The sequence below is a fragment of the Syngnathus typhle genome, linkage group LG6 (genome assembly GCF_033458585.1).
Source record: "Syngnathus typhle isolate RoL2023-S1 ecotype Sweden linkage group LG6, RoL_Styp_1.0, whole genome shotgun sequence".
NCBI classification, from domain to species: Eukaryota; Metazoa; Chordata; class Actinopteri; order Syngnathiformes; family Syngnathidae; genus Syngnathus; species Syngnathus typhle.
In genome coordinates this window covers 877,152-889,997 of record NC_083743.1, presented here as the reverse complement: position 1 = coordinate 889,997, position 12,846 = coordinate 877,152, and the positions used below count along the sequence as shown (strand labels likewise).

At 46.4% G+C, this 12,846-nt stretch overlaps 3 protein-coding genes across 3 annotated transcripts in view; 2 read left to right on the top strand and 1 right to left on the bottom strand.

Moving 5' to 3' along the window:
• The window catches only part of LOC133156115 (fibronectin type-III domain-containing protein 3A-like), a 28,038-nt gene extending 25,829 nt beyond the window's left edge, over window positions 1-2,209 (bottom strand). The window contains exons 1-2 of the mRNA XM_061281895.1: window positions 1,965-2,209; window positions 1,606-1,741 (exon numbers count right to left, since the gene is read on the bottom strand). The gene's annotated coding sequence lies outside the window, so the exon portion shown is untranslated. The remainder of the gene's footprint in view (window positions 1-1,605; window positions 1,742-1,964) is intronic.
• An 872-nt stretch (window positions 2,210-3,081) lies between these two features.
• On the top strand, window positions 3,082-8,615 carry LOC133156116 (RCC1 and BTB domain-containing protein 2-like). The gene is made up of 12 exons (XM_061281899.1): window positions 3,082-3,350; window positions 4,448-4,589; window positions 4,929-5,079; window positions 5,144-5,310; window positions 5,404-5,562; window positions 5,822-5,929; window positions 6,003-6,145; window positions 6,219-6,409; window positions 6,705-6,831; window positions 7,563-7,702; window positions 7,777-7,907; window positions 8,055-8,615. Exons 2-12 carry the CDS (start codon window positions 4,464-4,466, stop codon window positions 8,193-8,195), a joined length of 1,584 nt encoding a protein of 527 aa, XP_061137883.1. The 5' UTR covers window positions 3,082-3,350; window positions 4,448-4,463; the 3' UTR covers window positions 8,196-8,615.
• Window positions 8,616-9,774: 1,159 nt separating this feature from the next.
• On the top strand, window positions 9,775-11,989 carry LOC133156118 (lysophosphatidic acid receptor 6-like). The gene has a single exon (XM_061281902.1). The coding sequence runs from the start codon at window positions 10,350-10,352 to the stop codon at window positions 11,430-11,432; it is 1,083 nt and encodes a 360-aa protein (XP_061137886.1). The 5' UTR covers window positions 9,775-10,349; the 3' UTR covers window positions 11,433-11,989.
• Window positions 11,990-12,846: the final 857 nt, after the last annotated feature.

Sequence of the window (12,846 nt, the reverse complement as noted above, 5' to 3'; positions counted from 1 at the left end):
GGATTAATTGAATCGAAGCTAATCAAACGTGATCCATTCTATAAAATAAGTGGGCTTTCAGTGGAGAACAGATGATGTGTAACTTATCCCAAAAATGCCAGTAGGCCGCAAGCGAGATGTATCGTATGTCCTTGAACCTAATTACAGCGCCGTACGCCTGCGCTGCTAAAGCTCACAGTGATCTGGCTTATCTGTTAGCTTTAGCCCCTCCCCATCTTAAGCTGAAACAACAGGGCCGGCTGCGTTTACAATGCGACGGTCAATGAACTGAAGTACGAGGGGTGAACGGGCGGCACGCAGAGCGTCTCTTTAGCCCAGATGCCCTCGGGCAGCTGGTCGGCGGACTTGCCGACCTTACGCAACAGTCCCAAAATCAATACAACACCTGACGCCTAACGTGGACATTTTGACATTATTACAGTGGCGCCTTGGGATATGAGGTTATTTGTTCTGTGCTAATGCTGGAAAAATCAAAACACACGTTTCTAATCATCTTTACCCAATGAAATGAATGGAAATGCCTGATCTCTCCTAGACTGCATAAAAATAAATAAATCATAAAAATAGCACTAATATAGTCATGTGTATAAACATACAGTAATCACATAAATCGCTTGGAATGCATTTTGTGTCCGTTCAACAATGAATCTTTTCAAATGTGTGGCAAGGAATATTAGTCATTCTTCAAAGAGGATAAACAATATGTGGCTAAGTTGTATTTTGTCTGTCGACAAGTGGTGCTCCACCATTTGTGTTCAAACATTAATTGCTTTAAGGTTATTACAATGCAAAACCAATGTTATTCATTAGCCTGTCTCTCCCATGTTGCATTGTTTGTTAGCATTAAGCTAAGTAGATGGCATCCATAGCATATGTACAGCCAAAGCAACACTTTTGAGGCGGTTGTAAGAACAATCAGACATCGAGCACAAGCCTCAGTATAGCTTGGCAACCATCAGGAATTTCTCAGAAGATTCCTGAACGGACAATCCATTCCAAAATATTGTAGATTTGCAGTTTAGTCTGTTATACGTGTTTAAACACGTTTGTATTGTTGCACATGCAGTTTTCCGTCAAGAAGCCAAAATATTTAAATGTTGACTTAATATATGAACCCCTAATGGAATTTGAAAAATCATTTAAAAAAATTAAAACAGTATTGGTTACAATAGTGACAAATTCTGAAGCAAGGTGAATATGGATAGCAAACAAACAAAACAAAAACACTTAATCACTAGTCAAATATTAATCTCAGAATTGTCAGACTATTGATCTCAAAATACCGTGATTTGGTTTTCTTAAGTGTGGCTCGAGTGACCCTCGCATCTTTTTTTTGTTGCAATTTCTATTTCTCATCTCTGCTTCATTTTAACCAATATTCTTTTAGCTGTCGTGCTTCTATACCAAGAACAACTACTACTAAGCCCTGTGATTATTCTAGCTACAGGTGTCATAATATTATTAGCAGGCTGCGGGAGCCATTAGCAGGTGCAAACCGTTTCAAAACGTCCCTTTATTTCCGAATGCTTCTTTAAACGATGACTCATATCGAACAAGGGAAGCAAATTTATGTTATATCAAAATAGAGCCGCTAATGTTACTCACTCAATCAGACGCTATTGGACGACAAGCAATGCACCGCACACAAATTTGTCGCCTTTTCTTCCTCTCCTTCAGTCGTCCACGTCAGCGGGCTGCGAAGAGGAGCAGCTTCCCCCTAGGTGCGAGCCCCCCACACCACCTGAAAGAAAGGAAAAAAACAACAGTTGTGCAAGTGTTAGCTTGCCATGACAAAACAACAACAAGCCAAAAAAGAGAGCATGCTAACGTTAGCCGCCTGATGCTACGTTGCTAATAGTGAACGAGACGAAGCTTGTTTTTGTTTTTTAAACCATCTTCTCCCTTTTTTGCCTCAAAAGGCTTCCGATCGGAGACGAAAAACGGTTAATTGGGTCAAAGCTTACCTATGTGTTCCGATCTATCGAGATAACTTTGCTTCCCAGGCTGGTCCTCCTTGCATAAAATGCAGGAATTTCGCCATCGCTTACCGTCCGACTGTTTGCGCATGCGCAGAACAGGAAATCATGGCGAAGCTCCAATTTATAGAAAGTAAATTGAAGCCTTTTCGACTCCGTTCAAAAGGAGTTAAACGTTCAAATTGCACCATTCATTTCCGCTCGACTATTATTCTGACGTTTTACATGCTACTTTTTCCTGGAAGATCGTTTTGTGGACGTGTAGACTGGTCTATGGTGACAAGTGTAGTGCGAATGAAACTGGGCTGGGGAAAAACCTTTTACGTCAATGGGAATCCCAGCCAGTCCACAATTCAACGAAATCGACATTGATTAAAGTACATGCAGAAAGTACACATTAAAAGACAAATTTCCCCCTTCTGTTTTGTTTCGTTTTCATATGACGTGAAAGCCCCAAATCATTAGAACATATGCGAACTTTGTACGTGTCATAATTTTAGCAATGCATTTCAATGTTATCCCAAAAATGCATATTAAGGTAAAAGAACAAAAGTGACAAGAGAATTATTATTTACTGTATGCAGCATTATGGTTGTAGCGCCACCTGCCTGAAAGTAACTAGACCCCAGGGCTATTTGTAGTCACTCACCATACATTCTCATATAATACCTGTATACTGTACAATTCGTAACAAATAGTAGATTGCTGTTACTATATTTGGATTTTCAAAAATTGTATGACAGTATTGAATGACGTACTTATACAAAATGGAAAAAATAACGTCAATATAATTTTAAAAAAGAACGTATATTAATTAAAACAATTTCATGGATAAGCACATCACCGTTGTGTTCGGAATCCATACATTTTGAGAAAGCCTTGATGCTTGAACAAATCAATATACCGGAAGTAGTAGCATCCAGAAGTAAAACCATGACACTCGTGTAAATTAAGAAAATCGTCATATTAACATTTTTTTATTTCATTTTGAGGTGTGCATTCGCAAATGGACGTGCATATATTTTACAGTACATTCTTTAAATGAAATGAAATTCTCGATGCGTTTCAACGCAGCGTCAAGATGCCGGAAGTTTCGCTACCGGAAGACGCTAAGCTAATGGAGCTACTAGCGGATGTGTGTAGCAGCACTAGGTTGCGGCATTTTGCCAAGTTGCCAACCTGCCTTTACGATGAACCAGACTCCCTCTTGACCTGTTAAACTTGTTTCCAACTACTAAAGAGTTGCTCTGTGTATCAACAAGCAAGGTAACCGCGGCACCATTGAGAGCGTCCTCTCCAGCTGTATTGCTGTTTGGGGTGGCGGCTGCACTGACTACAACTTGAAATCCCTGCAGCGCATAGTGAACACGGCTGGTAAGATTATTGGTGCTTCGCTCCCCTCCTTGAAGGACATTTACACCTCCCATCTCACCCGCAAGGCGACCACGATTGTGAGTGATGTGAGTCACCCCGCTCACTCTTAGTTCGAGCTTCTGCCCTCTGGGAAGAGGTACAGAAGCCTGCGCTCCCGCACCACCAGACTCTCAAACAGCTCCAGGCAGTCAGGATCCTGAACTTGCTTCCCCGTTCTGCGTAGCGTCCTGTACTTTTACTGTCTGTATGCACACTGGCTTTTATTCGTTGTGTTATCTATTTATTTATTATTTATTGTTACTCTTATTTATTGTTTGTGCCTTCTTGTTTTTTATATTGCGTTGTTTACTTGTGTGTCTACCGTGTAATATGTCTTGTCACCGTGGGATAGGGAAAACGTAATTTCGATGTCTTTGTGTGTCTCGGCATGTGAAGATGTTGACAATAAAGCAGACTTTGACTTTGAAGTGAAACACGACAGCTTATTGCTTTTGATTGGGATGGCCGTTGTTTTTAGCCTAGCCTCTCGAGCTAATGGGGTGACTACTGCTACTTTTCAGAAGTGCATTGTGACTGCTTTATGCGCTTTAATTTTTGTCAAATCAAGTTCAGCGGGTGTTGTTAATTGTCGCTTGAAAAAAATCTTTGGTGATGTCAGACCAACACGATGGTGTCATCACCCGTTTCAATGTGTGATCTTTATTGTACAATATTTCCAATGAAATCGTTCAGGGAATTTACAATTAAGTTATTCCAGTCACTGTGCAAAATAATTGGTATGATGGTTTGTAAACTACAATGGAACTTAGATTTACATTTTCAACAGAAAATTTGACAAAGCAATTTACATTTTTGCTTTGGTGCCATCTGGCGACATGGTCTCAACCAAGTATGGTGACGTGAGGAGTTTCGTTTCGAAATCATTTGGAATTTGACACCATCTATCAGCATCTTTACCTGTAGATTTTGTATTGGGGGAATCCTCCTGGGTTTGTTGTATTACAATTTTGGCTTTGTAAGACTCCAAGTTAAATCTTGACATTTCACATCTGATCATCTTGAACATTTGTGGTTTCCCAACCCTTCTTGTGCCGCAGTGAGTGATCGAGTGTCATGCTGGACGTGGGGAAGTGGCCAGTGTTTGCCCTCCTGCCGCCTGAGGAACTCCGCCTCATCCGGCAGGCGTGCGTTTTTGGTAGCGGCGGTAACGAAGCCCTTTATGTCACCGTCAATGACGAGGTAACGACGGCAAGTGTCTGCCTTGTGGGTTCCGGGTCGAGCCAGGTTTCAGATACATGCGACGTGCTGAGGCTGTGGGGGGGGGGGGGTTAAGCAGATGGAATAGGGCTATCTTTAGCCGTCAGGACTTAATTCTGGACAGTGAGGGCGGAGATTCAACCGTCTCATTCGTGCTCATTTGTTTTGTTCTGCAATGCCCCTTAAAGAACTACAATCTGCAGCTTTGTTTGTCCAAGTCCTCGATTTGCAAAGATGTTTGCTCCCGATGCCACCTGACATGTCAACGCATGAAGTCTGCTTGATTATTTTGAAATGTGGTGCCTTTTTGTCTGCGTGCAGGTCTTCGGTCTAGGCACCAACTGTAGCGGCTGCTTGGGCCTCGGCGACCTGCAGAGCACCATCGAGCCGCGCAGGATCAATGTCCTCTGCGGCAAGAAGATCGTGTCGCTTAGCTACGGAACCGGACCGCACGTGGTGGTCGCCACTTCGGGTAAGATAAAGCTGGCGATAGTTTGCAGCCTATTTCAAGGAAACTTGAACGACTTTCTGCGCAGATGGCGAAGTGTACGCATGGGGCCACAACGGCTACAGTCAGTTGGGCAACGGGACCGTCAACAACGGGCTGACCCCCGCCCTGGTTTGCACCAACCTGAAGAACAAGAAGGTTATCGAAGTGGCCTGTGGCTCCCACCACACCATTGCCCTTACCACAGAAGGAGAGGTACTGATCCTTACGTGTCTTTCCCACCTCATCTTATATACAACTTTTTTTTTTTTTTTTTTAAGCCAGCAAACGTGTCACCCCTGCCTTCAGGTGTACGCCTGGGGCTACAACAACTCGGGCCAGGTGGGATCAGGGTCCAGCGGCAACCAACCCTCGCCGCGCCGGGTCAGCAGTTGCCTGCAGAGCAAAGTGGTGGTCAACATCGCCTGTGGGCAACTGTGCTCCATGGCTGTGCTGGACAGCGGCGAGGTAACGAGTTCTTTCACTTGCAAATCCACTCACAATTGGATCTTGTAATTGGTCAGAGCATCATTAAAGATTAGCAAAATTCATTTCAGGAGACTTTTTTTTGGAAGAACTTTAAGCCTCGTCCTGCAGTGAGAAATTGGTTAAAACACAAAATTAAGAAAAGTTCCATTTGAGCGCTGGCGGTGCGATGATGTCAGAAGATGCATCCAATAAGGGAGGGGCTAGCGAAGTGAGCCTATGTCACCCACCCCTGTTGCAGATCTATGCTTGGGGCTACAACTGCAACGGTCAGTTGGGTTTGGGCAATACCGGCAACCAGCAGACGCCGTGCAGGGTGGCGGCTCTTCAGGGAATCAAGGTCGTCCAGGTAAGAGTGAGGCCGTTTGCCTTTTAATGACATCAGCAAGCGCACCCAGGGCCTTTTCTCTCCCGCCTTGCAGGTGGCTTGCGGCTACGCGCACACGCTGGCGCTCTCCGACGGTGGCTCTGTTTACAGCTGGGGGGCCAACTCGTACGGCCAGCTGGGCACGGGCAACAAGAACAACTACTCTCTCCCCACGCTCATCAGCACTGACGAGGAGATGTGCGCAAACACCCGCACGACATGCTAAGTCGAAGTGTTTGAGTTAATTAAAGGCACCGCTGTATCCCCGCAGCATCGTGGAAGTGGCCGCATGCCACACCAGTCACACGTCTGCTGCCAAGACGCAGAGCGGCCAGGTGCTGATGTGGGGCCAGTGTCGTGGTCAGGTGGTGACCAACACGCAACTCACGCACTTCACCTCCACCGACGACGTTTTTGCCTGCTTTGCCACGCCCGCCGTCTCGTGGCACCTTCTCACCGTCGGTGAGCCCGTGGGGAAATTTTCCGTTCAACCTCTGTTAAAGCCCCTGCACTTTGTTTCACATCTCCATAGATATTTTTTATGACCGTATTGTCATGCAAGCGGGCTCTTTTATGTGACCGTGGAAGCTTTCGAAGAAATGGAAAAACAGGAAAGTCTGTTTCCTGCTCATTCCTTCTGACTCGACTGCAAACATGTCACGCTCACTGTGCCCATTCTTTTGTTTTTGTTCTATTGTTTATTGGATTTCAAAAACCCTAAGAGACTTCTTTTTTTTTTCCCCCCCGTATGCCGCAGACAGTGACGACTACCTGACGGTGGCACAATCGCTCAAAAAAGAGTTTGACAGCCCCGAGATCTCAGATCTGAAGTTCCTAGTGGAGGGAAAGTGCATCCATGTGCACAAAGCCCTACTAAAAATAAGGTAAGTTTAATTCTCGCGTGTCTACGCGGCGACAACCAGAGCGAGCGGTCGATTGAGCAAAACGTCCATCGGCGCGTAGAGAAAGTCGAACTTTTTCCAGCGTGCTGCGGCGAAAGAACACCGCGTGTCCGCGGCGGCGTTTCCCCTCGGTGTCAAAAGGGGAAGCCCAGGCAGACGTATTGTTTCCGCGTTACTCTTTTTATAACGGCGTTCCGCGGACACGGAGCATCTACATTCTTGTTATTCGGAAGGAGCCAGACAGTCTGCTTGCTGCGTCGGCGGCGTTAACCTCAGTACGCCGCAGATATGCAGCACTTCAAAAACGCCTGCCTGTGGCGCAAGGATCGCGTGTCCACCGAGCTGCTGGAGTTGCACTTTAACTGAGGAAGTCTATGTTTGTTCAGCTCCGTATGTTGTACAGATAAGGCCGCTGGAAAAGGCACACACAGGACACAGCCTCTATGCGATGATGGCGCTCTTCAGCTCATATTTGATGAAAGTGTGACTTTGCTTTCAGTTTTATGTTTTCTCTTTTAACACAGGCATGAAATAATACTTCCCCCTTTTTTATGGAGGCAACATATTTGTATGCTGCTATTACATCGTAGTTTTGACATTTTTATGCAGGCATTAGCAATCACCAATCACCCCCCCCCCCTACCCCCTTTGCATTCAGGCTTGGCAAACTCCTTTGATTCCAAGTGGTTATTTTTTAAATTATTCCTCCGCAGGTGTGAATATTTCCGTGTGCTGCTGAACGAAACGGATGAGGACACCATTGAAATCCAGCAGTTCCCCTTCCTGGTGTACCGAGCCTTCCTGGAGTACCTCTACACCGATTCCATAAATCTGCCACCAGAGGACGCTGTGGGTAAGGACACTCGGTAACACAAGCAACGGTATGGACCGCTCTCCTTCCTCTGCGCCCCCCCCCGGCTTTTTCAGGCCTGCTGGATCTGGCCACCTTCTACCGGGAGAGCAGGCTCAAGAGGCTGTGCCAGGACACCATCAAGAGGAGCATCTCAGAGGACAACGCCATCACTCTGCTCTCGGCTGCTGTCAAGTACGAAGCCCGGGTAAGCTCCTGGAAAAACATGCTCTCGCTTTCGAGGTCGTTTTTTTTTTTTTTTTTTTTTCATCCCTCCTCCCAATTATGGATTTATAATTTTAAAGACGCCTGAGATTCGCTTTCCTTCCTGCTGACCAGACTTGATCCCTTTTAGGACCTGGAGGAGTTTTGTTTCAAGTTCTGCGTCAACCACCTGACAAGGGTCACACAGACGCAGGCCTTCGCCGAGATGGACCATGATCTGCTCAAAAACTTTATCGGCAAAGCCAGCCGCCACGGGGCCTTCAGAAACTGACAGAGAGAAAAAAAAAAAATCCTCTCCGCCCTTACTTGTGATAACGTCGCTACCGTTCAATGTTTAGGAGTCCAACACACCCTAAGGTAAATGAAGCCCTATTGTTTTTTTTTTTTTCAAAGATGAAGACCACAAAGACCAAAGGTTCCGCTTGTTTCGTTATTATTTTTCTTCACTATGATTGCGTTCTTCTGGGTGGTAGAAAACGATGACAAGAGCTTCCCCTTCGTGGTATTGTTTACAGCTTTTTGTGGCGTAATGTACGGCACCTGTATTTTTGGGGGTATGCAGGCTTAAAAAAAAAAAACGATCGCCTGCTAGGACTGCAAATGTTACTGAACATTTACACTTTTATACCAGTTGCACTATGTTACATTATGTAATCTGTATTTAAAAAAGGAAACATAGCAAACACTCAAACTTGTCTTGTTTTCTTGGTAGCTAAAGTGAGGTAGAACGATGCACAATATGCTGTGGCGACCCCCCCGAAAGGAAAAAAAAAAAAAGAATCACAAAAATATAGCACTTGAATAGGGGTGTGTAGAATTTTTATAAGCACTCCCAAGAATCGATCGTGACCTTTCGTCTCACCTTCCTTTGGCGTTATCATGTATGATACTAACTGATAATCATTTAATCTTGTTGCCAGTGTACGGTCACAAAATAATATCGCCACCTATTGGCGTGGCATGCATAGGACAGCATGTCCTGTTAGTGTTTTCAGTTATTGTTTCGTTGTTCTCCATGTGTGACCTTGAAAAACCCACGCAAGAAATGTTTCCGTTGTTACAGTTTAACGGTGTTGGTGTGGTTGTTTGCACAGGTGTCCCGTTGTGGGGGCGCCGGTTGCTTTACAAGGCAAGTCAAACATGGAGCTGCACGCTAACGTGCTCAAAGTGGGAACGCTTCAATCTCTTCGTGTTGTTCGCAGGAATTCCAACGTGATGCCGTCGAAGCGTGATGTCACCTGACATCGCTCGCCATTCGGGGGGGGGGGGGGGCAACATACTTCCTGGTATTGTGAGAGCTTCAGCAGTCTTGGGAATTGGAGCACGTCTGGTGCTGTTTTTGTTCAGCCTGTGCTTGTTTGAATGTCGGGATTGTTTTTAAGGCTAAAGACAATTGCGGAGGTTGCATGGCAGGCATGTGTGTTTTCTGGAATGTTCACTCGGCTGTTTATTTTCTTGCTTATAATAGACAACTTTTGTTTTTCAATTCCGAGCTGGGATAGGAAAACAATCCTGCTACCAATGAGGGGGAAAGGAATTCAAAATTATGGTTTAAAAATTTACAGTAACAGTCCAGATTTTTTTATCCCTAGAAAACCCATCAAAAAATGCATGTAACTACCAAAAGTGGAATTTTTTATTTTATTTTATTTTATTTTAGGGCAAAAAACAACAGATATTTGCTACGCAAATATTTTTTCTGGAATAAATATATTTTTGTGTTTGGAAATACAGTGACAAATGAGAGCTCACTGTGAAATGACAAAAAAAAAAAGACAAGTATGCAGCATTTGTGAGTCCTGTGGGAGCAGACAAAAGAGAGAGGGGGGAGGGTCCGGGGGGCGGGGAAGTGGACCGAGTCCCAGCCCAGTCAAAGTACAAAAGTGTGTGTGACTGAGTGAGAGAGCAATAGAGGGAGAGGGGGGTGCGAGCGAGCGAGCCAACGGCACAAAGGAGAAGTAAGCAGCTGCTCCTCACTGAGATACCCCAGCAAAGAAGAAACAAGCCAGTGAAGACCGATTGTGACTTGCTCTGACTTTTGCTTTTGCGAGGGAAGAAGAGGACAAGCATACGGGGGCCCAAGCCAGGACTTTGGTGCTCTCCATTCTCCTCATCTTGTGGATATGCCCGGCTTCCCTTTGTGCAACTTCTCAGCCTAGAGCGGGGGAGGAAGGGGCATCCCGGCTCCCCCCTCGGCTCTCTCCACCATGAGCTGGACTTCCGCGAGGATATCAAGGATGGCCATCACGTCGGGGACGAGTCGAGAGGTTTGAATCCTTGGCAACAAGTTTCCAAGGTCCAGGACTTTAGGCTATCCTCAGACCCGTGCATCAGCGATGACCTCAATAGGTCCCCGCCAGTGTCCGGAATAAAAGTGGACAGTCGCTAAGCAGAGCCGCTGTCCCACGGCGCTTCCATCTCCAAGATGTTCAACGGCGTCCCGCCGCCGGGTCCCGGCAACTTCTCAGCGGGCAACTGCAGCCAGAACGACGGCTTCAAGTACCCACTGTACAGCACGGTGTTCAGCGTGGTGTTTGTGGTGGGCCTGGTCACCAACGTGGTGGCCATCTACATCTTCACCTGCACGCTCAAGCTGCGCAACGAGACCACCACGTACATGATGAACCTGGTGGCGTCCGACCTGCTCTTCGTCTTCACGCTGCCGCTGCGCGTCTTCTACTTCATCAACCGCAGCTGGCCCTTCGGCATCGTCCTCTGCAAGGTCTCCGTGTCGCTCTTCTACACCAACATGTACGGCAGCATCCTCTTCCTCACCTGCATCAGCGTGGACCGCTTCCTGGCCATCGTGCACCCCTTCCGTTCTCGGACGCTGCGTACCAAGCGTAACGCCAAGCTGGTGTGCGCCGCCGTGTGGGTGCTGGTGCTGTCGGGCAGCCTGCCCGCGGGCTTCCTGTTGGACACCACCTCGCGGCAGCGCCAGCGCGCCAACACCACCTTCTGCTTTGAGAACTTCTCCTCCAGGCAGTGGAAGTTGCACCTGTCCAAGGTGGTCATCTTCATCGAGACGGTGGGCTTCGTCCTCCCGCTGCTGCTCAACGTGGGCTGCTCGGTCAGGGTACTGCAGACCCTGCGGCGCCCCCACAAGGTGAGCCGGAACGGCGGCGCAAAGCTGAACAAGACCAAGATCCTGCGCATGATCGCCGTGCACCTCAGCACCTTCTGCTTCTGCTTTATCCCGTACAACGTCAACCTGGTCTTTTACTCGCTGGTGCGCACCAAGACGCTGAAGGGCTGCCTGGCCGAGTCAGTGGTGCGCACCATCTACCCTGTGGCGCTGTGCCTCGCCGTCTCCAACTGCTGCTTCGACCCCATCGTCTACTACTTCACCTCGGAGACCATTCAGAACTCCATTAAGAGGAAGTCGCTGGCGGGGAGGCCGTGTGACGCCAAACTCTCCGAGGCCCTCCAGTCGGAATCCAGCTCCAACTTGCAGTGCGGCCTGAGGAACCTCAAATCCAAGATGCTGCTCAACGAGTCCTCAGTGTGACGCTCTCTTGGACCTTTTTTTTTTTTATGAGCTCTAAATTCCGACTGTGGATTTATGAGGCCCTGTGCACTCTCCCCGATGTCCTCCCACTGGGGATTATCCTGAAATTACGCAACCACCTGGAAAGTGCTTGTGTATCTGTTGCTACTTTTAGTACACTTAAATTAACATGCTGGGTTAAAGGTCGGATGGGTTTTCCTGACCACAGCAGTGGATGAAAAGCTTAAATAAAACCATTTGCACCAGAAAGCAAAACAAAACACTTGTTTCTTTACATAAATGGAGATGCGGTACCAGTTTGGGATGACGCATACTTTACTACACTTGCTTCCAGCGTTCAGGCTGCAGCCAGATTGAGGAAGTGAGCGTCTAGCTTCACTCTGGCAGGGAGTGCCAAGTTCCTGTAAGGAAGTTTTGCGCAACCATTGAGAGAAATCATGCAATTTTTTTAATAAAGCAGATCATATCGGAGAATAGAAACTGCTCGAAATTGATGACCAGCCACGCTTTCTTTGGGGGAGGTTAGATAAAGCGTATGTTTGCGTGCCTCTGTGGGGGAAGTGTACAATGTTTTGTTAAAAAAAAAAATCAAATTAAAAAAAAAAATAAGGGCATCAGTAGAAGTTTTCTTTTAAAACACTTAAACATGAGCTGCAACATAAAAACAGCTTTTAGAGTTGTTTGCAATTTTTTTTTTCTCATCTCTTTCCCCCACTTTAGGAAGAACATTCAAACTGGTTTTGCTTCCAACAGATGACTGGGTGTGACGTGAATTGCCACGCCACCTTTAGGTTGAGTCAAGGGCGTGGGCGGGACTCCATTGCTGTTGTGAAAACAAACCCTGGTTTAAAATGCATCGTGATAGAAAATCCAAATATTTGCTGTTTCACACTTTAAAAATAGCGGCTGGGGAAAAAAGGTCACAGTAAACCTACGACTGGTACTGTATCTTCTTCCTTGGGGGAGGTAATAAACAAAGCTTCGTTTGCATATACAAAGCTTATCTAATCAAGCTGACCTCCGCCTCTGACAAGACACAGACATGCATTCTGCTTGCTCTTTTTTTTCTTGTTTTATTTTTAATTTTTGCATCGAGGCTACGCGAGGCTATCACGCTTGCACACAGCAGCTGTGTTGACGCTGACAAGCTCCATCGGGGTCATGCCAGCCCGGACCATCTAACGGTCCACTTCCTGTCGGTTGAAGGCGGCCATTTCCAGACATGTAGAAGCATCTTGGTTCAACTCATGATAGGACCGGATTTTTGCATCAAAGATTGTTCTTGTAAAATTGTCACCTCAAAGAAATGACATTTATTTCATGTACATGCCCCATTGAAGATATCCTGCACAAAAAGGGTGACCTCACAAAATCTCTGAAACCAAGACGTTGTTTTTATCAGGCATAAAAAGCT

Bases quoted from the DNA above. Each gene is read 5' to 3' on its own strand.
- LOC133156116 (XM_061281899.1), top strand. From the start codon at position 4,464: ATGCTGGACGTGGGGAAGTGGCCAGTGTTTGCCCTCCTGCCGCCTGAG. The intron at 4,590-4,928 runs GTAACGACGGCA...GTCTGCGTGCAG, and splicing joins ATGTCACCGTCAATGACGAG to GTCTTCGGTCTAGGCACCAA. The intron at 6,832-7,562 runs GTAAGTTTAATT...ATTCCTCCGCAG, and splicing joins AAAGCCCTACTAAAAATAAG to GTGTGAATATTTCCGTGTGC.
- LOC133156118 (XM_061281902.1), top strand. From the start codon at position 10,350: ATGTTCAACGGCGTCCCGCCGCCGGGTCCCGGCAACTTCTCAGCGGGC.